The sequence below is a fragment of the Emydura macquarii genome, unplaced genomic scaffold (assembly GCF_026122565.2).
Source record: "Emydura macquarii macquarii isolate MOO-44397 ecotype Brisbane River unplaced genomic scaffold, CSIRO-AGI_Emac_v2 contig_1781, whole genome shotgun sequence".
Lineage (NCBI taxonomy): Eukaryota > Metazoa > Chordata > Testudines > Chelidae > Emydura > Emydura macquarii.
The window spans coordinates 110,168-135,599 of record NW_027131918.1 but is presented as its reverse complement, the minus strand read 5'-3'; the positions used below and the strand labels follow the sequence as shown (position 1 = coordinate 135,599).

The 25,432-nt window shown below is 52.6% G+C and overlaps 1 protein-coding gene across 1 annotated transcript; it reads left to right on the top strand.

Annotated features, from left to right (window-relative positions):
* Window positions 1-857: 857 nt before the first annotated feature.
* LOC137158651 (hydroperoxide isomerase ALOXE3-like) lies at window positions 858-16,226 on the top strand. Its single transcript, XM_067556458.1, has 14 exons — window positions 858-1,004; window positions 4,674-4,878; window positions 5,533-5,614; window positions 6,051-6,173; window positions 7,411-7,514; window positions 7,927-8,099; window positions 8,504-8,647; window positions 8,988-9,191; window positions 9,860-9,946; window positions 11,050-11,219; window positions 12,671-12,792; window positions 13,108-13,208; window positions 14,010-14,180; window positions 15,819-16,226. The coding sequence occupies exons 1-14, from the start codon at window positions 858-860 to the stop codon at window positions 15,996-15,998; spliced, it is 2,013 nt and encodes a 670-aa protein (XP_067412559.1). The 3' UTR covers window positions 15,999-16,226.
* Window positions 16,227-25,432: the final 9,206 nt, after the last annotated feature.

Genomic DNA, 25,432 nt, shown 5'->3' with positions numbered 1-25,432 from the left:
AGCTGGGTGGGGGAAGCCAGTGGAGCGTACAGAGCTTGGAACGGCGAGGGGGGAGGGAATGGCACCCGTCTCGTCCCCCCAGCGCCTTTCCTTTTCCAGCCTTCCCAAACTGAAGAATCACCGGCCAGCCCCTGTCCTATGCCGGCCCCCTGGGCTGGCAGAGCTTGTATCCAGAGCTTTCATCCCTTCAGGATGCAGGCGGATAAGGGCCGGGCTTCTCCGACCCAAATAAAGGCGAGGACCATCCAGCCCCCTGCCCGGAGAGTCGCTATTCCCACCCGGGGCTAGGAGAACAGCAGGAGATAGTTGGGGTCCCCGTTGTGCACAGATGCCCTGAGTGTGATTGAGACTCCCACGGTGACAGGTGCTGTACAAACCCTGCCTGAGACTGGGGCCCCTGTTGGGTCAGACGCAGCCCAGACCCAGCTGAGATCACGGCCCCCCCTTGGCTGACTCTGTCCATCCATCCCCTGCTCTGTAGCATGCCCTGCGCTCTAGGTTTCCCCACGCAGACTCTTTGGGCGCAGGTCAGCTCGCTGTCTGTCCCGGGGTAGGGGAAGGTGCCCGGCCTTCGTCATGGGTGCAGCAGGTGGTTTGGGTGGCGTGGAAATGACAGGCGGGGTCAGCCCGGGGCACGCTGCTCCCCGCCTCCTCCACTCACGCCCGGGACCCATCCCCAGCCAGCCGGTGAATAAGCAGAGCTCACCCAGCCACGTCCCGGGGCAGGCCAGGACAGGCTCACACAGACACCGTCGAGACAGGCTCCCCCCGACTCTTCGCCCCTCTGTGGGTTGCCTGGCGGCACGTCCGGGATCCCACTCCGCACTCGGGAGCAGCCCAGCTCCCTCCAGCCCCTGATGGCCGTCTACAAAGTCCAGGTGGCCACCGGCCGGGAACCGATTGCCGGCACCTTTGACTCCATCTCCATCACCCTGGTGGGCAGCTGCGGGGAAAGCCCCAAACATGGGCTGGACCGATTCGGGGTCGACTTTCAGCCGGGATCCGTGAGTATTTGCGGGAGGGGTTGGGGGGGGTCCATGCTGCAGGAGTGCAGGGGAGGGGGGAATGGGGAGCCCATCAGAAACTCCCCCTCCCTGGTTCTGTATGGACTCAGGGAGACAGAAGCAATGCTTTGGGGGCTGGGCCGGGGCTCAGGATGCCTGGGTTCTTTTCTTGTCTCGGGCCCGGCAGCCCAGGAGAGGCTTGCTGAATCTCTCAGGCCTCAGTTTCCCCCTGTGTACAATGGGGCAGGAGAATAACCCTGCTCTCGGCTCCTCTGGTTTGAACCATGCTTGAGTCATAAAACGAGACGTGCTGGAGCCCCCGTCTCCATTTGAGCCCGGCTGATGAGGGTCCAGAAAGCACCAAAAGAGAAAAGGAAGAAAGGGAAAGGGGGGAGGCAGCGCCCCAACAACAAGGGAGGCAGGGACAGGAGGTAACGGGCTGTGGTGCCTGCACCCCAGCTTGACGGGGGAGCCCCTGCTGGAGTCCTGGTGCTGCCGGCTGGGAGGGGAGGGCCTCTGTGGGAGATTGGGGGGCAGGGGATGCAGGCTGGATGTTGGGGCTTTCTGTGGGGCGGTCTGGGGCCCGCAGGGCTGAATGATACCAGCTGGCCCTGTGGTCTCCAGGCTGCATCCTGACCTGGCACCGGGGGCCTAGACTTTGGGACTGTCTCTCATTGTACGTTTGTGCAGCCTCTGGCGCAATGGGGGACCCCGATCTCCGTCAGTGTCTGTGCAGAGCCTGGCGCAACGGGAACCCTGATCTCGGGCAGGGTTTGTGCATCCCCTGGCCCAACGGGAGCCCTGATCTCGGGCAGGGTCTGTCCAGTTTCAGATGCAAAGCAGAAGCCAACCTTTCCTTGATGGCTTTTCCACAAGGTGGCGCTGCCGGCCTCTCAGATCTGGTGTATTAATGTAGCTTCAACAATTGGGCTAAAGTTATTAACATAACCTCATCATTATCTAATATTAAACCACGTTAAACGAGGTCCCAGGTTTACAGAGACCTTGGCCTGCTCAGTGCGACAGCAAATGCACTCTTATTTCTTTTTTTAACCTGATATTAAAGATACAGCAAAGAAGGAAAAAAACCCATGAAAGCGACTGAATTGTAAAGTATTAAGTCAGGCCTTGATTCTGACGCTGTTTCTTGTCCCTTTTTGCCTTCAGCTGGAGAGAGCATTAGAAGGAAAAGTCCTGCTCCTTTCACGGTCTCTCCAAGGAGGTGATAACCGTCCTTTTGGGGAGAAGAGAATTGAGATGGGCTGGTGCTGTTGTTAGACTCTGTTTCCTCCCAGGTGGAGGTTGGGCTTCAGCTGGAGCCGGTAGAATTGGGGATACCAGCTGGGTCCCTCTCTCTGGCCCAGTCTGGTCAGGTCATTTTTCAGGGACAGGAGGATAAAGACCCGAGATCCCCGGTGACTGTGGGGGTGGTGGTCACCCCCAAATCTCATTCTCCAGGACCCAAGGAAGGAGCGATGGGTGGAATCATCCATCCCCTCGTTATTTCGTCCCCCAGTTAGGGCCGAAGTTTCGACACACCACTTGTGCTTCATTAATTTCCGGCTCCACATCAGCTGTGTTTAACAAGCATAAGTTCAACCCGTTGTGGGTTATATCAAGGGTTTGGGGGTTTCGACTCATGCAACTTCTCGGTCTGGTTTTCTTGCACCTGTTCCCAGCCCTGGCTGTTGTTCCAGGTGACAGTGTGTGACCCGTCCCGTGCCCAGGGCAGCCACCTGATAATGCCAAGGTCAGGGCAGGCTGTAAAAAGGGAACAGATTCTCCCAGCATTGGTGGGTGACACTGAAGTCAGGCTTCCCAACCAGCCACAAACTGCGCTTCTGAATCCCCACAGAAGCCAGTGCACAAATACACACAGCCCCTTCACTGCATTTCAGCCTCTGGCTCCCAAATCAGCACTAGGTCCAGTAAAGAGACCAGTTATTTAAACTCTATGCTCTTTACCAAAAAGGTTCCCTCTGACCCCAAGGGGTCAGCCACAGCACCAGATCAATATAAGCTTGCATCTTACCCAAAATCCCACGCTGCCAGCCAATCCTTCAGTAACTAAACTAAAGGTTTATTGTAAAAAGAAAGGAAGAAACCATGAGAGAAATGTTAAAGGGTCAAAGCAAATCAGATACATACAGATGATTGAAAGTCCAGATACATCCAGTTTCTGGGAGAATTGTGGAGTTGCAGGCTTGTACAGTTCCTCTGGTGTGCACCCAGTACCTGGATGGGTCTAAGTCCTTCGGTTCCGTTGCAAAATGAATTGATCCAGAGGTAGGTGTGTGTCTGTAGCTGAACAGGAACAAAGACAAAATGGTTTCTGTGACCTGGCCTTATATACCTCCTGGCCCTGGCCATGCTGCCTGTGGAGTTTTACAGGAATCAAAATGGAGACCAGAGTCACATGGGCAAATCCTGGTGACTCACTAGGTGATGTTGCTTGTGGAATTTCACAGGAACCAAAATGGAGTCCAGAGTCACATGAGCAGGTTCTGGCGACTCATTGGTGATGCTGGCTTCTCCCCCTGGGTCCCTTGCACCTGGGAATGTCTTAATGGGCCATTAAAGAGGCTATTGCTGCAGCCATCCTGTCTCAGGTGTGTCCCAGGCAGCACAATCTGAAATACAGATATCTCAAATAAATCCATAACTTCCATTTCACATATTACACATGAACATGATCATCTTACTTAGCACACTATAGTCTTTCTAACAGTGCCTGACACGGCATATCCCCCATGAATTATTATGATTTTGAAATATTGATGTCAAACAATATAACAAATGCCCTCCCCCCCAATCTAACCAGCATGACACCCCCAATGCAAGACTGGTGTAGAAGGGAGAAATCAGAGCTCCTGAATACACCCCAAGGGCCCCCTCATTCAGACAGCGTGACAGGTGACATCGGATGAACTCACATTCTCTTCTTTAGTTAAAACTCGCAATGAGGGACAATTGGCCGGCCCTGTTACCACCACGGGCCCCCAATAGGCTTGGAGAAGCTCTAAGCCAGCTCTGATTGGCCGGAGACTTCACGTAAATATATCCGGAGTACCCGTTGTGAGAGAAGTCGCGTGGGATGGGAAGGCGGAGGGAACGAAGAGCTCTTGGCTGTCACGCCTGGTTGTTTCTTTCACACACTGAGTGCCAGGCTGGGTGGTATTTATCTGCATCAAGCTTGCCTCCACACAGCGATAGGGTTTATCAGAATGGATCAGCTGCGATTCTGGGAGGGCTGGCAAAGAACTTAGTTAACACCAGGGCAATAATTGCAACATAGGGGATCGGGTCACCAGCCGGCATCAATGGGTGTTTCTCCATTGGAGTCAATGGGGTCAGATCCCAGCCGGTGTCAATGGGCGTCTCTCCATTGGAGTCAACGGGGCCAGATCCCGGCTGGTGTCAATGGGCGTCTCTCCGTTGGAGTCAATGGGGCCAGACCCCAACTGGGTTAAATGGGGCTGAGGATCTGGCCCCATTGGCTCCAGTGGAGAGACACCCGTTTACACTAGCTGGGTCTCCGGCCACAGCAAAGAAGAAGCTGTCCCCATAGCCGTGCCTGAGCAATGCTGTCCATCCCGAGTGGCTGGGACAGGCAGCAAACGCACACGCCATGCACGGCGCTCTAACCCTCCCTGTGCTCTGTCTCCCCAGCTGGGGGAATACGAGGTGCCCTGCGCACGATCCCTGGGGCCGATCGTGCTGGTCCGACTCCACAAGGAGCCCTATTCCTTCTTTCCCGAGAACATCTGGTTCTGCAACTCTGTCCGGGTGACGTCCCCCGAGGGCGAGACCTACCACTTCCCTTGCTACCAGTGGATTCATGGCTACTGCACCGTGGAGCTGCCGGAGAGCACAGGTGTGACCCACTGGGGTGCGCCCGGATTCCTGGGTTCTCTTTCTGCTACTTGCTGACCACAGGCAACTTACCGGCCCCCAGCAGAACATCTGGGGTGGCTCCTTGATCTATCCCAGGCCTGGTGCCAGCTGGTGCCATCAGGAGAAACCCACTGGCCAGTTTATCTGAAGCCTGGTCTGCACCCAAGTCAAGTGGGTGATTTTCAATCCAGTTTAGCTACGCTGGTGCCTCTTTGTGTGTGGACACACGTCAGCCGGTGTCACCCTGCCTCTGACAGGTTTAGCTAATGGCTAATTAGCTAATTTCCAGATGGCTGGTGTCACAGGGCCATGAGAGGGGTCATTGACTGAGCAAAGCTAAATTTTTGTATCAGTGACAATTGGGAAGGGGTGAAAGGTACCACAGCCATTAACTAGCTAGCGAGATGGGTGTGTATGGGGTTACATAGATAGATAGATAGGTAGGTAGATAGATAGGTAGATAGATAGATAGATAGATGAGGGGGTGTATGGGGATAAAAAGAAAGAGGGTGTCTGGGGTCAGACAGGCAGATAGAAGTTGGCACCGAAGGGCCCTGTAGGGTCAGAGGGTTTGGGACACATACCCCAAACCGGGGTGTGTTCAGATTTCAGAGTCTCTCTCCCTTGTCTCCAGCCAAAACCCCTTGTGACGACGCCCATCCCCTGCTCCAGAAGCAGCGGCGGGAGGAGCTGGTGCTGCGCCAGGACAAATATCGGTGAGTTGGGGAGAGGCTTAGGGCAGCCCCGCCTCCCAGAGCAATGAGCCCAGGCTCTCAGCAAACTCAGGCAGCAGCGCGTTGCCGGTTACAATCGGGGCAGCTCCCCCCCAGAGTGTTGGGCTCAGGCTCTCGGCTAACTCAGGCAGGAGTTGCTGCATCCCTTACACCTAGCTCATGTTTTCAAGCCATTCTGTGCACCCTAAGGGTTAGAAACGAATGAACCTGTACCTGTTCCTGAAGCAATGGGTGAGCTCACGGGGCCCTGAGTCTCTAGGCTTGTTGCTCTCATGGTTCTGCCATGGCTCACTTCCCATCACTCTGTGCCTCAGTTTCCCCACCTGTCAAATGAGACTAATGATGCCCGCCTCTTTGTTAAAATGCCGTGAGATCTGCTGGAGATGCTCGCTATTCCTGGCTCTCTCCCCCTGAGCAGGTGGAAGGAATACATCCCTGGCACCCCCTGGTGTGCCGACGTCGACAGCGCCATGACTGCCGAGTTCCACCTCCAGTATTCGGTCCCCAAGGCCAACGCTTTCTTCGGGCGTGGGGCGACGGCGTAAGTGTCCGTGTGTGGGGGTGGGGTCGTGTCTGATAGTCCACTTCCTAGGGAGCTGGACTGGCTCACCAAAGGGATGTAGGTGCCTAAATCCCTTCGGAGTCAAGGGGAGTTGGGCACCTGCGTATTTTTCAGACACTGAGCTTTTGTGTCTGTCATTAGGAGGTCCAGAGATTATCTAATTAGCTGTAACTCTGCCCCAGCCTCCACCTGACCCTAGTGTCACTGAAGGGGAGTGTTTCTATCTATCTGTCTGTCTGTCTGTCTATCTGTCTATTTAGTAGCGACAGGGCCAAGGACACTCTTACGGCACTTGCTGGATCCCCGGATCAGCTGGGCCCATGCCCATGAAATGTCTTTTAATGCAGGCCCATGAGTCTAGGCGCAAGAGAGGCGGGGCAGCCCAAGAGAACTGGGGGCGGGACCCGGAAAGCAGGGAGCCTGCACAGGGACTAGGGGGGGTCTCCCGACGCGAGGTCCTGGCCATGCTGAGGTTAAAGGCTGATGTAATCTGTGGGTGTGGAACCAGACAGTCGGAGCCGGGAAGGGATTTGCTCCGTCCCTGGCACTGGCGAGCGGGATCTGGGGGCCAGGCTGGAAAGAGGGGTGGATGCACAGATAGAGAGACAGATGGATGGGGTGTGTGGGGCTGGAGACCCATAGGGGGGCATGTGCGGAGAGGCAGACAGTGAAGGGGGGACAGACAGAGGGGTGTGCGAGGGGATGGATGGACAGGGGGTGCACATTGGGATGGACAGACAGAGGGGCGTGTAGGGGACAGATGGAGGGGGTACATGGGGACAGACAGAGGGAAGTGTATGGGACAGAGGGGAAAGTATGGGAATAGACAGACAGAGGGATGTGTAAGGGGCCAGACAGACGGAGGAGGTACATGGGGGTCAGATCCAGAGAGTGGGGTGTATGGGGACAGACAGATAGCTGTGTGTGGGGATGGAGAGACAGAGGGTGCACATGGGAACAGACAGACAGAGGGGAATGAAGTGGAAATGGACAGACAGACAGAGGGGTGCATGGGAATGGACAGACATAGGGGGGTGCCAGACAGATGTGATGGGGCAGACGGACAGACCGAAGGGGGCGCATGGGGCTGGAAAGGGATGATGGGGGCAGACGGACAGACAGAGCACGGTGTCTGGCCCAGGCAGAGGGTGCCCGTGGGGCAGACAGCGGGAGCCCCAGTCCCCCGGTCTCCGAGCGCGGCTCCCTGTCCCCGCAGGCTGCTGGAGAGCAAGGTGAAGGGGTTCCTGGACCGGCCGTTCTCCTGGGAGAAGCTGGCCGACATCCTGAAGGTTTTCTGGTTCTACCACAGCCCGGTCTCAGGTCCGTGCTGCCCCACAGCTCTGGGGTCTCCTTCTCCGGTCCTCCCCGCCCTTCCTCACCCGTGGGGTGGTGGGCCCATGCCCCCCATCCCATGCCAACTGGCCCTGCCAGCCTCTGCCCCACCCCAGGGCTCCTCTCAGGACTAGGGGCACAGGGCCAGGGGGGGAGGGGTGTGGCTGGGAGCCCACGGGGGAGAGCATATGGGGGGGGGGGGTCAGACACTGCGGAGGAAAAGCCCAGCTGACCCACAGCTCCCCCCAACCCACCAGCCCCTGCTCCCCTCCCAGAGCTGGGGAGAGAACCCAGGAGTCCTGGCTCCCAACACCCCCTGCTCTAACCACCAGACCCTGCTCCCTTCCCGAGGCGCTAGGGTACAATTTAAAGGACCAGCGTGTGTCTGCTGCGTCCCCAGAGTACGTCACTGAGCACTGGCAGGAAGATGCGTTCTTCGGGTACCAGTATCTGAATGGGGTCAACCCGGTTCTGATCCGGAAATGCACGGAGCTCCCACACAACTTCCCCGTGACGCAGGAGATGGTGGCCGGCTTCCTGGGGGAATCCACCAGCCTCCACAAGGAGCTGCAGGTAACACCCTGCGTCCCCACCCCACAAATAAACCCATTTCACTCCTGCAACCTCTCAGCTCCCTTGGGGCCTGGCTGCTTCCCAGCCCCGCAGAGTCCAGCCTGCCTCCCCGAAGCCCTGAGCGCCTGCTGGTGGGAGCCTGGTGTTCGCTTCCCAACCGAAATTGTTTGTAGCATGGCTGGGTGTGAATAAACAGCCCCCCTTGTCCACCCCAGAGCTGGCTGCATCTCGGCGCCGGGCGAGGGGTCTCTGTATAACTGGCTGCCCCACCCCAGAGGTGGCTGCATCTGCACAGTGGGTAAGTGAGCCCCGCACAGCGCTCTGCGTGCTGAGGGCTGGGGCACGGCTGAAGGGAAGCTCGCAGCACTGGGCGGGCACTGACCGCGCCCTGCTCTGCCTGGCAGAGAGGGAGCCTCTATGTGGCCGATTACAAGCTCCTGGACGACATTCCTGCCACCAAGGTGAATGGGCGGCAGCAGCACATCTCAGCGCCCCTGTGCCTGCTGCACCAGAGACCCTGCGGGGAGCTCGTCCCCTTGGCCATCCAGGTGAGGAGCCTCCCCCCATTACCCTAACCCGGGGGGACCGGGCTGGACGGGCCCATTGTTTTGACGCCGGTGGGGGAGGTACGGGGCTGGATGGGACCATCAGTCTGACTTGGGGGAAGGGGGAGCCGGGCTGGATGGGCCCATTGCTCTGACCCGGGGACGGGGGAGGGGGCGCGGGTACTGGGCCAGACGGGCCCATTGCTCTGAACCTGGAGGGGGATACCAGGTTGGATGGGCCCATTGCTTTGATCTGCAGGAGGGGGTTCCAGGCTGGATGGGACCATCACTCTGACCCGAGGGGGGATACCGGACCCATTGCTCTGACCCAATTCCCCCACAGCTCAGCCAGCGCCCAGGCCCCGACAGCCCCATCTTCCTGCCCAGTGATTCCGAGTGGCTCTGGACCCTGGTGAAGACCTGGGTGCGCAACGCCGAGTTCCTCCTCCATGAGGTCACCTCCCACCTTCTCCGGGCCCACCTGCTGGCCGAGGTCTTCACCGTGGCCACCCAGCGCCAGCTGGCCCTGTGCCACCCCTTGTACAAGGTGAGGGGGCGGGTCATGGGTGGTGGGGGCGGGTCATGGGTGGTCGGGTGGGTCCCTGATTGACTGGAAGCATCGACCAATGGGACGGCGGGGACCCGGGGTAGCCCCATGTCCGCAGATGCTGGTGAGTAGATCAAGGGTGCCCAGCGCTTGCTGTGCCCGGCTGGGGCGTATGCCCGAGTAGTGCCCAGTGTATGTCCGCTGTGCCCGGTGTGTGCTCCAGATGTGCGCGGCTACACACCTGTGTGTCTCTCACATGCCTGGCTGCATGTGTGTGTGTGTGTTCCAGACATGCCCGGCTGTGTATGTGTGCGTATATTGCAGTCGTGTCCACCTGTGTACATTTGTGTGGTCCAGAGGTAGCCAGCTATTTGCACATGTTCCTGAGCTGTCCAGCTGTGCACTGTGCATGTGTGTGAATTCCAGAGGTGCCCAGCAGAGTGTGTCTGTGAGCTCCAGAGGTGCCCAGCGGTATGTGTGCGGACCCCAGCTCTTTGCTCAGATCTCTGCTGCCTCCTGCCCCCAGGCTCCATGGCCAGGATGGATCAGATGCAGGATGCAGTGTCTCTTCTCCACTCACTCGAGTAGGGACCATGGGGCGGGGCAGGGTGGGAGGACCTGGCCCCTCCTCCCCAGCAGTTTCATCCCCCACGCCTCTTCTTTTCCAGCTCCTGATCCCTCACCTCCGCTTCTCCATCCACATCGACGTCCTGGCCAGGACTTTTCTCGTCAGCCCCGGGGGCGTATTTGATCGGGTAAAAGGGCGATTATTATCTCCTACCAAGACTCTGAGCCCTCGCTCGCCTCCGCTGCTTTTCACCAGTAGATCTCAAAGCACTTTCCAAAGGGCAGCAGGGGCGTGCGTGTCATTTCAGAGATGGGGAAACTGAGGCAGAAAAGGCGGGGACTACTTTGCGCAGCACGCCTTTGGTAGAACCAGGGCTAGAACTGAGGATAGCTGGGCACTAGCCCCTAGGCCAAACTGGCCTGGGTAGCCCCCACTCTGAGAAATAACAAACCACTTTTTATGAGGAGCTCAAATCAACTACATGAGCAAACGGCAGAGGGCAGCTCCCCCATGGCCCCCCCCCCCCCCCGCCCCAGCATGCTCAGCCAATCAAACATGCTGCCGTTTCTGGCCTTTTAATCAGGGCGTGACACATCAATGAAAAGTTTTGGGATTTTTTTCCACTGAGAAATGGCTATTTGGTGAAAAAAGATTTGCACCTAAAATGGACTATTTTCAAAAAAGTGTTTGTGACGTTTTCATGGCATTTTCCCTGCAGTTTTCCCTCCCTAGGTTTCATTTTTTGCGCTTTCTTTCTTGTCACTGTTTCCTTTCGCTTGTTTTTCCTGAGTATCCCCCCATCTTTTTCTTACTTTTCCTTATTTTCCCATCTTCCCTCTTCATTTTTCTTGATTTTTTCCCTTTTCTCTTGTTTCTTGTTTTCCTTTTTTTCTTAGATTGTCTGGGTTTTTTTTCTTGTTTTTCCCATTTTTTCTTGGGTTTCCCCTTTTTTTCTTGTTTTTTTTTGTCTTTTCATTGCATTTTTCTTGTTTTTTCTGTTTTTTTCTTGTTCCCCTCCCCGTTTTTCTTGTTTTTCCCATTATTCATCTTGCTTTGTTTCTCCTTTTTTCCTCCCTTTTTTTCCTTCTCTCCTCCTTTCCCCCAGTTTCCTTTTACTTTCCCTTTTACTTTTTTGGAGGAAAAAGAAATTCAGTCTCCACAAGATATTGAAGGTTTGATTCCCAGCACCCGGGGAATTAATGCCACCCCAGTGTATTGCACCCTCCCATGGGGCGTGCAGTTCCGTGGTAATGACTCCCAAGGGGCCTGGTCTGGGTCTATATTCCACAGGCCATAGCGACCGGGCGTCAGGGACTGGCCGAACTGCTCCGCAAGGGCTTGGAGAACCTGACCTACACCACACTCTGCCTTCCCGACGACATCCAGGAACGCGGCGTCGCCTCCGTACAGAACTACTACTACAGGGATGATGGGCTGAAGATCTGGGCCGCCATAGAGAAGTGAGCGGGATGCTGTGTGGGGCAGGAGGAGGACGGGATGGGGTGGGGGGTGCTGTGAGGAGAGAGGTGAAAGTGGGGTGGCGGTGCTGTGTGTGGTTGGGTTGTGTGCAGGTAGGGAGAGGTGGGAGCAGTTTGGATGCAGGGGATGGGGTTAACCATTAGACCTAGTGGAATCATAGGGGCAGGGGAAAAAGTGATGGGGCTCTGAGCGTGTGGAGTGGGTCAGGGGGCAGAGCCCCCTGAGAATCCAAGTCTCGTATGGAAGGGAGCCCGTGGCAGAACATCCTTTTCCACCCGGCAAAGATGGGCCCATTGACAACTGAAATAAGATTTCAATCTGGTTTAGTGGCAACCCCCCTACCCCCACCCCGCCATGTGGACGCTCTTAATTCACTTTCACTGAATCTTCTTTAACGCGAGCCCAGTTGAAGAACAGCCAAAATGAGGCCGTAACTCCAGGCTTTGTTGTCACTTCAATGGACTTGCTTTAAATTCACGGCTGTGGTTAATACGGGGCAAGTCTCCATCTAGAGGTTGAGATAACATTTCCCAAAGCGCCCGCACGGTCAAATAAATCAGGGGTTTTTCAGTGGGTTGGCAATTTTGGAAAGTTAAGGTTGGCCCAAAACCAACAATTGTCAAAATGTTCAGCCCATTGAAAAATCACAAGAAAAGAAACTCATTGCAGGTCAAACGAAACATTTTGTTTGGTGTAAATCGACCCGTTTTGTTTCCATGGGGAGCATCCTGAAACAGTTTTGATTTTTTGGAAATTAATTTCAATGACACTTGGAACAATAAATAAATAACATTTTTGCGGCGGTTTCCAGATATTTTGTGGTGGTGTTTGATTTTCAGAACAAAATTCGGCAAAACCGAATTCTTGCGTGAAATATTTCAGGGTCGCTGCAACTCCACTTTTGACCCCAGAAAGTTTCAGCCCAAACCAGGAGTGCTAGAAGGTCCCTAGAAGTGGGGGCCCCCCTCCCTGCTCCACCTTTCCCCTCAGGCCCCACCCTGCTCCGCCTCTTCCCCTGAGGCTCCGCCCCCACTCGCTCATCTCTGCCCCCTCCCTTTGCTTACCCTTAAAGTCCCCATATTGCAGTGCTAAATATCGTTCTTAATTTAACCCCTTGTGTGCCAAAGTCACTTTAGAGAACGGCTCCTAAATCATTGAGGTGCTTGGAAACATTTGGCCTGAACTCTAAAACAAATCTCTGAGGTTGAAGTGTAACAGACAAGGTTGGCTCCCCGGCACGTCTACAGGTAGGAAGAATAGCACTGGGAGGAAAATGCCCAAGGAGCCCAGGACTGGTCAGCGACTGGGTATGAGAGGAAACTTCCACGTGGCAATTGGAGGGAGGAGACTCCTCCCGCCTGTCCTAGCGGACAGCGTCTCACTGTGGACCCCGGCATCCCTGGCTGACCAGATTCCACTTCCCCTCTCCCAGCTTTGTCTCCGGCATCGTGGCGATCTACTACCGGACCGACCTCTCAGTGCAGAGAGACCACGAGCTGCAGGCCTGGGTGGACGAGATATTCACCAAGGGATTCCTCGGCCGACGGGCATCGGGTGAGAGCGCACGGGGGCCCGGGGCGGCTAGCTGCCGGCCAGCTCGGGGCCTCGGGTCACGGCCCAGGAGCCCCGGCCCCTTTCCAAAACCAGCCTTCATTCAGGTGTCTCCAAAACACTTGTGAAAATATCAGCCATGGTCCCCGTGGGACCCCTGCCGGGCAACCATTGTGCAAGAAAATTAGTGACGCTGGCGTTGCACTGAAAGGCGTCACCCCCTGCCAGAGGGTTGGAGGCCTTCCCAGAGGAGCCCAGGAAGGGATGGGGGAGAAGGGGCAGCTGTTCCATGCTCACCCGTCCATCCCTCCCCGGCAGGCGTACCCTCTGCTCTGAGCACCGCCGCGGAGCTGACCAAGTACCTGACCATGGTGATCTTCACCTGCTCTGCCTATCACGCCGCTGTCAACGCCGGGCAGGTGGGTGAGGGCCGCCCGCCCTGCGCTCTCTTGGAGGGGTGTCCCTGTCCTTCCCCCTTTCCCTCTTCTTACACCAGTGCCCCCTCCTCTGGGTCAGAGCCTGTCTTCTTTGACCCTACTGGGTACACCCCATACTTTGGGGGCAGAGCTGGATCTGGGATGGGGTGGCTCACGACGAGGTGTTACAGTGAAGTAAAAGGAGCTGGGAGCCAGGACTCCTGGGTTCTTTCCCTGGCTCTGTTGTGCACTTTGCCAATGTCCCTTCCACTCCGCGACATTTTTTTGGAACATTTTCGTTTCCTTTGTAATTTTCCCAATTTGGAACAAAATGAATCAAAATGAAAATCCCTGACAGAGCTCAGGGCCCTGTAATGCCGGGCGCTGCACATACCCCCGCCAAGATCAGGGCTCCCATTGTGCCGGGCGCTGCACCGGCTCCGACCGTGATCGGTGCCTGCATCATGCCTGGTGCTGCATGGTCCCATCGTGAGAGATGGTCCCTGCCCCCTGGACCTCACCATTGAAATAGACAAAAGAGAAAATGCGAAACATTATCACCTCCCTTGGGTGGGTGGGGAAACTGAGGCACGGCGCCATGTGGTGCCTGGCCCATGTTCACATGGGGGCGTTCGTGGAGGTGCAGGGATGAGAAGGTAGGTTTGAGTCCCAGCCACATGTCCCCGCTGCCTCTGCCACCCCCTGCATGGGGCCCGGGTGATGGGCAGGACTCCTGGGTCCTCTCGTGACTTTGCTGGATGAGCTCCCAGGCGGGATCTAACCTCCGGCTTCCCCTTTGCCCAGTTCGAGCTGGCACTCTTCATGCCCAACTCTCCGTCATCCATGCGGAAGCCACCGCCCCAGACCAAAGCCCAGGTTACCCTGGAGGAGTTCCTGGACACCATCCCTGAAATGAACACCACCAGCCTCATCCTCTCTGTCCTCTGGGTGCTGCGAAATGAGGATCAAGACATGGTGAGAGCGGGGCTGGCGGAGCAAGGGGGGGACACCCTGCATAGGGGGTGTCTTTCGCATTCGATTGGGGGGGTGTCCTCCCCTACCTGTGAAACACCCATGGAGGGGACAGATCCCAGCTGGTGTCAATGGGCGTCTCTCCACTGGAGTCAATGGTGCCAGATCCCAGCTGGTGTCAATGGGCATCTCTCTGTTGGAGGCAATGGGGCCAGATCCCAGCTGGTGTCAATGGGCATCTCTCTGTTGGAGGCAATGGGTCCAGATTCTCCGCGTGTGTTTATCAGGAGGATGTCCACTGGAACTGCTGCTGATTCACACTAACTGAGGACGTGGACCCAGGAATTTAAGCCCCTGTTCCTCTTACCCCATCGGGGGGCAGTGGGACATGTTCAGGGTGATGGCAGCTGTGTGGGCGGGGAGCAAATGCCCCCAAAGTGACACAGTGGGATTATTGTTTAGAGGCTGGAGGCCTTTTCAGAAGAGGTGGGGAGAGGTCCTTCCCCATTGGTCCAGGTTCAGTCACCATTCACACATAAAGTACTCTTCATTTGTATCCGTAGACCCTGAGTATGGTTATCCCTTTCTGACCTGAGTGGTCTAGCCCAAATTTGGGACTCTGCCATTAAAATAATAGAATCGTAGGACTGGAAGAGACCATGAGAGGTCATCTGGAGGTCATGAGAGGTGTCTGTCCAAGCTACGCTTAAAAATCTCCAATCACAGAGATGGGTGAAGCATGTGACTTTCTGGTTTGCTAGAGAGACAAGGCGGGTGACTATATTTAATTGGGCCAACTTCTGCTGGTGAGAGAGACAGGCTTTTTGAGCTCCCTTACCGACAGATGTTGGTCCATTAAAAGATAGTCCCTCACCCGGCTTGTCTCCCTCATCTCCTGGGACTGACCCAGCGACAACACTGCCTACAGTTTTTGTAGGTTGGCGATTTAAAAAAGCTGATAAAAAAAAATTCATTTTGGGTCCAACGAAACATTTTGTTTAACCCGAAAGTACACACCGCATTTTGATTCTGAGCATTTTTTTGATTGTTCGACACAAAAAGCCACTTGGAACCGAAACATCAAAATGGGTTGAATTTTCTTTTTTTTAGTTAACCATTTGGCAAAATGGATAATTCTCAAAACAAAGGGAGAAAAATAGTTTTGGTCAAAAATTTTTACTCCACATCTGGTGTGGGTTGTTTCCTCGAGGAAGAGAAATTGGTGACGGATCCAGATGTTCCTTTGCCGCATCCTGTTTATTTGCAAAGTCTGTAGGATTCAAACAACCGGAGGCAATTTAGTTGCTTGCAGTCCCAAGCCTCCTTTCAGCTAGCACTCAGCCCAAAAGCTCTCTCTCTCCAGGCTTTGTCTTGGGCCCACACCCCCAAAGCTCGTTCTAGCTGTCTGCTTGGCTTTCTTCTCCTTCGGTGTCTGTTTCTGTGGTGTTTGTCTCACACGCCCAGCTCCACCAAACTGTGCCCCAGCTCTTGGCTTTGCTGTCTCAATGCCCAGGGAAATCTTCTGATCTCTGCTCCAGTCTTGGAGTAATAATCAGGCAGCCCTGCAGCTGTTCCCATGTTGAGGGGGCCCGGCGAGTTTGATGCCTCCATATTCACCACTCTGCCCCCATTCCCTTCCAGAGACCGCTGGGGACATTCCCTGAGGATCACTTCACCGAAGACGGGCCCATGCAGCTCATGGCTGCCTTCCAGGATCGCCTTGCCGAGATCTCCCGGGAAATCGAGGAGAGGAACCGGTCGCTGACTCTGAGCTACAACTATCTGTATCCCCCTAACATAGAGAACAGCACAGCCATATAACACCCAGAGACACCGTAAGAAAGCTGATTTCCTCAAAGTACCATGTTCTGCTCAAAACCAGGGGGCCTCTTTAAGGTGCATCAGAAAGAGAGGCCCCAGTAGGTTTTCCAAGTCTTAGAGTCATAGATTCCACGTTGCGATCACCTACTCTGACCCTCTGTATAGCATGACAGAAAACTTTCCCCGAACAATTCCCCTTTGAACTAGAGCATCCCGGTCTCATTTCTCTGCGCCTCGTTTTGCTTGAGAACGCGGCTGCTTGGAAAAGCGCTACAAGAACGATTCAAAGGCTAGAAAGTCTGCCTTGAGCTCAGGAACTAAATAACGAGACAGTTCAGCGTGGACTTGTTTATGGACAACAAGTAGCTATGCAGGGAAGAAATTTCTAATTGCAGAGGGCTCTTTAATGGAACAGGCGAAGGCAGAAAGGCAGACAAATTCAGACTAGAAATAAGGCTCCGCCTCTTCCCCCAAGGCCCCGCCCCTGCTCTGCCTCTTTCTCTGAGGCCCTGCCCCTCCGCTCGCTCCTCCCACTTGTGAAAGTGATGGGGACCTGGTCCCACCCCTGTTCCAGCACCTCTGGCTACAGTTGGCCCCGCCATTATACAGGAAAGCAAAATGAGATGGGCCACAGAATTCTTCACTTCCCGTTGTGTGACGAGACTGATTGCTCTCAAGGATGTAGTTGGAGCTTTGTAGTTTAAAAGCTGCTGTGTGCTCTAGTACAGAGGCTCGCAACCTTTCCAGGCTACTGTGCCCCTTTCGGGAAGCTGATTTGTCTTGTGTGCCCCAAGTTTCCCCTTGCTTGAAAATTACTCGCTTACAAAATCAGACATAAAAATACAAAAGTTTCCCAGCATCACGCTATTGCTGAAAAATGGCTGACTTTCTTTCTTTCTTTCTTTCTTTCTTTCTTTCTTTCTTTCTTTCTTTCTTTTTCTTACTTTCACTATATATAATTATAAAATAAATCAATTGGAATACAAGTATTGTACTTACATTTCAGTGTGTAATATATAGAGCAAGATAAACAAGTCATTGTCTATATGAAATTTTAGTTTGTACTGACTTTGCTAATGCTTTTTATGCAGCCTGTTGTAAAACCAGGCAACTATCTAGATGAGTTGATGTACCTCTTGGAAGACCTCTGTGTACCTGCATGTATCCCTGGTTGAGAGACACTGCTTTAATGGATAAAGCAGTCTCCTGGGACACAGGCATGCTGTGGTCTGTTCCTGGCTGTGAACGTGGGCCAGTGGTTTCACCCTCTCTGTGACTCGGTTTCCCCATCTGTAAAATGGGGATTATGAGCCGGAGGTTCTTTGTGAAGCCCCTTGAGATGTTGGGATGAAACGTGCTATAGAAGAGTGTGATATTATTAAATCAATTGCTCAAAGCGAGAAGCTGCCCACGTGGGTTACAGAGAGCTGGGGAGGTGCCGCTACTGAAGTTTTATCAGGGACCGGGACGTGGGCGATCATATCTAGTGGCTGGCGCCAGTGTCAGTTGCCAGGAATCAGACTAGGAGTCGGAGGCCAGATTTTCAGGCCAGATGGGACCATTATGATTATCTAGTCTGACCTGTCGAGCACAAGCCATGGAACATCCCAGATATAATTCCCAGAGCAGATCTCTTAGAAAAACATCCAATCTTCGGTTAAACATTGTCACTGATGGAGAATTCTCCATAACCCTTGGTAAATTGCTCCAATGGTTAATTACACTTTCCATTAAAAATGTATGTCTCATCTCCTGTCTCAATTTGTCTAGCTTAACTTCTAGCCATGGGGTCACATTAGACCTTTCTGTACTAGACTGCAGAGCCCATTCTTAAATATCTGTTCCCCGTCTAGGTGCTTATAGACTGTGACCAAGTCACCTCTTAATGCTAGAGCCGAGGCTCAGAGCTGAAGGTAGAAATTGGAGCTGAGGATCCGAGCTGCGTGACCCAGAGCGACGCAAGGCTCAGGCTGAGACAGGAGCAGGGCTTGGTCCGATGCATGAACAGGGTTGGAGCAGGACTGGAATGAGGCAGGAGCAAGCAACTGCTGCAGTCGGGGCGAGTGCATTGAGCAGCCATTACCCTGCTGTGATTGGTCTTAACAGCAGGCCTGCTGATCCCCTCAGCCAATCAGGCAGTTGGCCAATCCAATGGCTCAACTGGGGCCTGTCTCGGTCCATGGTGGTTACGTTAGCAATCTGGCTGCAGGCGTTACTGCTGACAGATGCACCGGTCACTAGCGGGGCAGCATTGCGCACCAGCTATATATGTTCTAGATTGTAGATGGCCTTGCGGTAACCCACGCTGGCGGCCCGGCCTGTGGGAACGAGGTACTAGAAATGGCATGTAATGGCGGCTGTCCAGCTTGAAAGACAACGATGGAAGAGCCGGGGCAGTTCAGCAATTGCGTGTTGTCATAGGGGCCCTAAAAAGTCCAATTCTCAAGTGAGAGTCCTTCTCGTGGAAATGCGGGGCTGGAATAGACCTTGAGAAGTCGTCAAGTCCAGCCCCCTGCACTGAGGCAGGACCAAGTCAAACTAGTACATCCCTGACAGGTGTTGGTTCAACCTCTTCTTACAACCCAGCAATGACAGGGATTCCACAACTTCCCGTGGATGCCTATTGCAGAGATTAACTACTCTCAGAGTTAGCTTAGCTACCCTTAGAGTTAGAAAGTTTCTCCTAATATCTCACCTAAATCTCCCTTGCTGGAGATCCAGCCCATTGCTTCTTGTCCTACCTTCAGCCGACATGGCGAACAATTGATCACGGGCCTCTTTAGAACAGCCCTTAATATATTTGAAGACTGTGATCAGGTCCCCCCTTCAGTCATCTTTTCTCAGGATTAAACATGCCCTGATTTTTTAACTTTTCCTCCTATGTCAGGTTTTCTATACCCTTTTATCAGGCTGGTTCATAGAATCATAGAAGATTTGGGTTGGAAGGGACCTTGGGAGGACACCAAGTCCAACCCCCCTGCTCAAAGCAGCGCTAACCCCCAAGCAACTGCTTGCTTGTCTCTGGCTTCTCTCCAATCCATACACATCTTTCCTAACGTGGGACACCCAGATTTGGACAGAATACTCCAGCTGACGGCTCCGCAGCGCTGAGGAGAGCGGGACAATTACCTCCCATGTCTTTCATACGACACTCCTGTTAATATACCCCTGAATGAGATCAGCCTTTTTCGTAACTACCCCAAGCTGTCGACTCATATTTAATTTGTGATCCAGTATAACTCCCAGATCCGTTTCAGCAGGACTGTCACCTAGTCAGTTACTGTAAAGTTAGTGAGCTTTCTCAAGCACGCTGGTTTCAGGAACTTTGGTTTCCTGCTTGATATTCAGAACATGGCGAAGACAGCGGTAATGGAGGTGTTGGTCCAGGTCTCCCACCGAGACAGAACTCACATTTGCTAGGCCCGTATCGTGGTGTTCATCTTAGTTTCTCGTTATTCCACATGCACTCGGGAGCTGGCTGAATGTGGCAGCTGCCTTTGCATGGCGAGAATTATGCTTGTCATCTAAGTTATCCGATACTCACCCTCTAGTTGGCGTTCACAAACTGCAACGCATCTTTGCCGGCATAAAGCATCAGCTCGGGTCAGTTTCCCTTATGGAACAGCAGCAGCAAGTCCCCATGAGATGGGAGACCATGCTGAAAGGTTGGCTGCCCAGACACAGTGGCGTGGATCATGACAGAAAGAGCTTAACCAGCCGTCGTGGCTGCTATTCCAGCCCCTCCGACGCCCAACTGTTCAAAACAGAGAAAGTAGATAGTAGAACCACTGTTCTCAGCACTTCAGAGAGCAGTCATGTTCAAATCCCCAGTCAGTTTCCAGTGTTCTCACCCTGTCCTTTACCCCAATCCATGAACATAAATGCTCGCCCTAAGCCTTAAAACATTCACCCCAACCCCAAACCTTGCACCCTAGCCCTGAATCCAAACCTGAATCCTCAGCCCTAGGCGGTTTACGTCGACCTAACTCTGGGAGCATCGACACCAAAGTTTTGCTCTCGCCGACAGAACTCGCCCACCGCACCAACTTAATGACTCCACCTCCCCGAGCGGCGTAGAGTCAACCTCAGGAGGCCCACACAGGGTCAGTGCAGACACAGCATTGCTGATTTTGCTGGGGGGGCCGTCCAACCAGTGCCCTACCGATTGGAGCAAGCGCTTCTGGCGAGGACGGCGTCACAATGGGTAGACGCATGCAAACGTCATAATCACTGCGGTGGCTGTGTGCCATCATCAATTAGGTCAGCTGAATTTTGTAGAGTAGACATGGCCTAGCCCCTAAGTCCTACACATAAACCTTAAAACTAGAACCTAATAGTAACTCTAAACACTAAACCTCATCCCTTAAACTTAAAGCCTAAATTAAAACCCGGACCCCAAATCCTAACCATACAATTGAACTGCCAACCCAAATCCCCTAACCTGAACTATGCCCGGAAATCTTCACTCCAAACCCTGTTCTTAAAGACCAGCTCACGACTTCAAGCCATTTTCTATGGCAAACTTCCCCGCACTGCAGCGCCAAGTCTGGCAACCAGCCATGGCATGGGTGGCTCATTGGCTGGAAAAGAATAGGCTTGTTGGTTTGCATTCCTTTCATCTTGACAATCGGGAAGAGTGAAGCGTTGGCGGCATCCTCGTTAATTGCTTTGTTGGCCTGGAGCTTCCCGTGAGAATTTGGTAGAAGGCAAAGGAATGACATTGCCTCTTTATAAATCCACGGCACGCCCACATCTAGAATCCTGCATGCGGATCTGGTCTCAAAAAAAAAAAGATATGTTGGAATGGGAAAAGGTACAGAAAAGGACAGCAAAAATGATTAGGGGTAGGGTTGAGAAATGCAAAGTAATGCACATCGGAAAAAGTAATCCCAACTATACGTATAAAATGATGGGGTCTAAATTAGCTGTTACCACTCAAGAAAGATCTTGGAGACAGCGTGAATAGTTCTCTGAAAACATCCACTCAATGTTCAGCGACAGTCAAAAAAGCTACCAGAACGTTGAGACTCATTTGGAAAGGGATAGAAAATCAGACAGAAAATATTGTATTGCCTCTTTATAAATCCATAGTACAACCACATCTTGAATATTGCATGCAGATCTGGTCGCCCTACCTCAAAAAAGATTTATCAGGATTGGAAAAGGTACAGAAAAGGGCAACAAAAATGATGAGGGGTATGGAAAAGCTTCCATATAAGGAGAGATTAATCAGACGGGGACCTTTCAGCTTTGAAAAGAGATGACTAAATGGGGGGATATGATAGAGGTCTATAAAATCATGACTGGTGTGGAAAAAGTAAATAAGGAAGTGTTATTTACTCCTTCTATTAACACAAGAATTAGGAGTCACCAAATGTAATGAATAATAGGCATCAGATTTAAAACAAACAAAAGGAAGTATTTCTTCACCCAACGCAAAGTCAACCTGTGGAACTCCTTGTCGGATGATGTTATGAAGGCCAAGGCTATAACAGGGTTCAAAAAAGAAGAAGATACGTTCCTGGAGGATAGGTCCATCAATGGCTATTAGCCAGGATGGGCAGGGAGGTAAAACCATGCTCTGAAATGTCCCTAGCCTCTCTTTGCCAGAAGCTGGAATGGGTGGTGGGATGGATCATTTGACAATTTCCTGGTCTGTTCATTCCCTCTGGCACTGGCCACTGTCGGAAGACAGGACACTGGGCTAGATGGGCCATTGGTCTGACCCAGTCTGGCCGTTCTTATGGTCTCATGACATCCCTGCTTGAATAAACTGACCCTAATACATAAAAATGTAGGGCCGGGAGGGACCTGTAGAAGACATCTAGTTCATCCCTCTGGGCCGAGGCAGGGCCAAATATACCTGCACCGTTCCTGACAGGTGTTTGCCCAACCTGTTCATTAAAATCTTCCAATGACGGGGATTCGACTTGGCAACTCGTTCCAGAACTTCATTAGAAAGCTTTTCCTAACATCTACCCCGTATCAACCTTGCCGCTGATTAAGCCATCTGACCTTCAGTGGAGAACAATGGATCACCGTCTCTTTTACATATTGAAAGATTCGTCAGGTCCTCCAGCAGCCGTCTCTTCGCAAGACTAACATTATGTTCACACTGACACTAATTTGAATTAATAAATTTGAATTAGGCGCTACGCCACTTGCAGAGGTGGTTTTATTAATTCGATTTTACAGGCACCTTAATTCGAATTTACAGTGGCGCCAGTGTAAACGCGGGAGTAATTAATTCAAATTAAGGGACTTTAAATCGAACTATGTCCCCAGTGTGAACTAGGCCTAAGCACGTCCGATTTTTTAAGCTTTCCTTGTAGATCAGGTTATTTAAGCCTCTTGACATTTTTATTGCTCTCCGCTCAACGGTCTCCAAATGGGCCATATCTTTCTTAAAGATCTGGACACAATGCTCCAGATGAGGCCTCACCAGAGCTGGATCATTACCTTCCGGGTCTTACATATGACACTCCTGTTAATACACCCCGGAATGACACATCTTTTTCACGATAGCATCAGACCATCGACTCATATTCAGCGCGAAGTCTACGCCAGTCTCCCAGTATTTCTCCGCAGTACGGCAGCCAAGCCAGTTATTTGCCGTTTTATATTCGTGACGTTGGTTTTTTGTCTTCCCAAGTGGTACTTTGCACTTGTCTTTATTCCGTTTCATCACCCTGATTTCGGACCCATTCTTCCGTGTGTCACGGCTGTTTTGAATTCTAATCCTGGCCTCCCAAAGCACTGGCAGCTCCTTCCAGCGTGGTGGCGTTTGCAAACTTTAGGAGCGTCCTCTCCCTCATCCAATTCATTAACAGAAAATATTGAATAGTACCGGACCCAGGACAGACCGCTGAGGGGCCCCACTTGATACATCCTCCCGTGAACCATTGGTTGCTGCTCTTGGAGTGTAGTCTTTCAAGCAGTTTCGTGCAACCTTATGGGAATTTCTGTGACAGATGCGGCAGCATCCTTGTGGAGGTATTTGGGGGTTTTCTCTGAGTGCTGTGTGTGCGTGCCTCAGTTTCCCCCACATGTTACTCATGTATTTCAGTGATGGGAGCCGGCTGTGTGATCATTGCAGAGGCCACTGGAGGGCAGATGGGCCTTCCTCAGCTGCACGTCCGCCGAGCAGACCCATTGGCCCTGCAGAGTCAGCCAGCTGCAATATGTTGCGGCTGGCAGAGACCAGGAGGAGTGGCTACCTTGCCCGGGAAGGAGACAAAGGACTGGGGAGGGGCCGGGAAACGGGCCTGGGGGATGGCTGGGGGAAAGAGGCCAGTCCCCCATGAGGGGTCGGTGAGGAGGGGGCCCGAGAACGAGGCTCTCCAGATGGTCGCTCTTGTAACTTCTAATCAAGCTGCCAATAAAGTCTTGTCACGCTGTGATCCTGAAAACGAATAAACACATCTGACTCCCACGCTGGCTGTGAATTGCTTCCGTCTGCCAGGCAAGGGGCCCGGCCCCTTTAGGGGGCATGGAGGAGCTCCCCAGGGTCCCGGCCAAGCGGGCTCCCCGGGGGAGTTGTGGTGGAGCAGGGATGCTGGTCCCTCTGAGGCCAGATACAGGAGGCGGCAGCGCTGGTGTGTGGAGACCCGAGTGGCGGGGGCAGACTTTGAACACACTAGAGTCCTGACTGGCTGCGCCCCGGGTGGTTCTAGCGCACCGATTCTGGGGGCTCCGTCAAAATCCTCCTATGGCCTTATGGAATGAAGTTAAGCCTTGATTCCTTTGGGGTCTGTTGCGTGGAAAATGCAAATGTTTGTTTGCTTTTGTGGGATTTCCTGGGGATCCCTCCCGCCCCGTCTCATAAATCAAGAGACAATCTCTTAAAAATCCAGAGATTTGGTATATAAATCCCGAGCTGCTGTTTTTTTCAAACATAAACCAATGTAGGTATGTGGACAGTGGGTTTACAAATGTCATTAGCGGCTTATTGAATTTCTAACAGGTCAGAGGTCTTTACAAAAGCTATATTACTGCATCTGAAAACACTTCACACAATCTGTTTTGATCGTTTTTTGTAACCTGTTCTCACCAGGTGGCAATGCATCCCGGTTTAAGGTGACTGTGATTAGGCCGACATTTCATGTTTAGCAATTTCCAGTGGCTGTTGGGGAGTTTTTAATTCACAGCAGGCCGGACCATTCGTTTTTGTTACGTGTGCTGCGGATAAAGCTTTGCCGCACATCCTGGTTCCGAAAGTGGTTTTCTTTCTTCGCAGTAGGGAGAAAACGTGCTGTGCTCTAGCCTCATCATGAAGGAGAATCAGAAATACAGCAGTCGGGGCTGGCAATCGCCATGAACTCAAGCGACAAATTCAAAAACAGATGAACTCGATTAAAAAAAGAATCACGATTCATCGCAGTTTTAATGGCACTGCTACACAGTAAGAGAATACCATTTCTTTAAATGTCTTTGGACGTTTTTCTACCTATTCAAATATATTGATTTCAATTACAGCACCGTGCTTACTTGATCTTATTTTTGATTACATAATTCTGCATTTGTAAGGTTCAATTCCACGATAAAGCGCTTGCACTACAGTACTTGCAGGGGGTGAACTGCAACATACTGTTTCTGTCATTTATCTTTTTTACGGTGCAAATATTTGAACTAAAAGATAATAACGTAACGCGAGCACTACACACTTTGTAGTCTGCGTTGTAATTGAAATCACTATATTTGAAAACGTAGAACTGTTTAAATACATGGTGTTCTATTATTGTTTAATGGCATGATTAAAATCGCGAGTATTGTTTTTAATCTCGTGGTTAATCACGATTAACTTTTAAAATCATTGCCCTGTTTGCAATCAAATTTGAAACAGCGGGATACGGCTTTTCTTGTGTCTCCTTTTTGTTAAGATCCAGGACTTGGCCCCACCACACATCCAGTTTTGTTATCCCTGGCTAGAAATCAGGCAGGGAGAGGATACAGAGTGACCTAGACAAATTGGAGGATTGGGCCAAAAGAAATCTGATGAGGTTCAACAAGGACAAGTGCAGAGTCCTGCACTAAAGACGGAAGAATCTTATGCACAGCTACAGACTGGGGACCAACGCGCTAGGCAGCAGTTCTGCAGAAAAGGACCTGGGGGTTACAGTAGATAAGAAGCTGGAGATGAGTCAGCAGTGTGCCCTGGTTGCCAAGAAGGCTAGCGGCATATTGGGCTGCATTAGTAGGAGCATTGCCAGCAGATTGCGGGAAGTGATCATTCCCCTCTATTCGGCACTGGGGAGGCCGCATTTGGAGTATTGTGTCCAGTTTTGGGCCCCCCACTACAGGAAGGATGTGGACAAATTGGAGAGAGTCCAGCAGAGGGCAACAAAAATGGTTAGGGGGCTGGAGCACAAGACTTCTGAGGAGAGGCTGAGGGAGCTGGGCTTGTTTAGTCGGCAGAAGAGAAGAGTGAGGGGGGA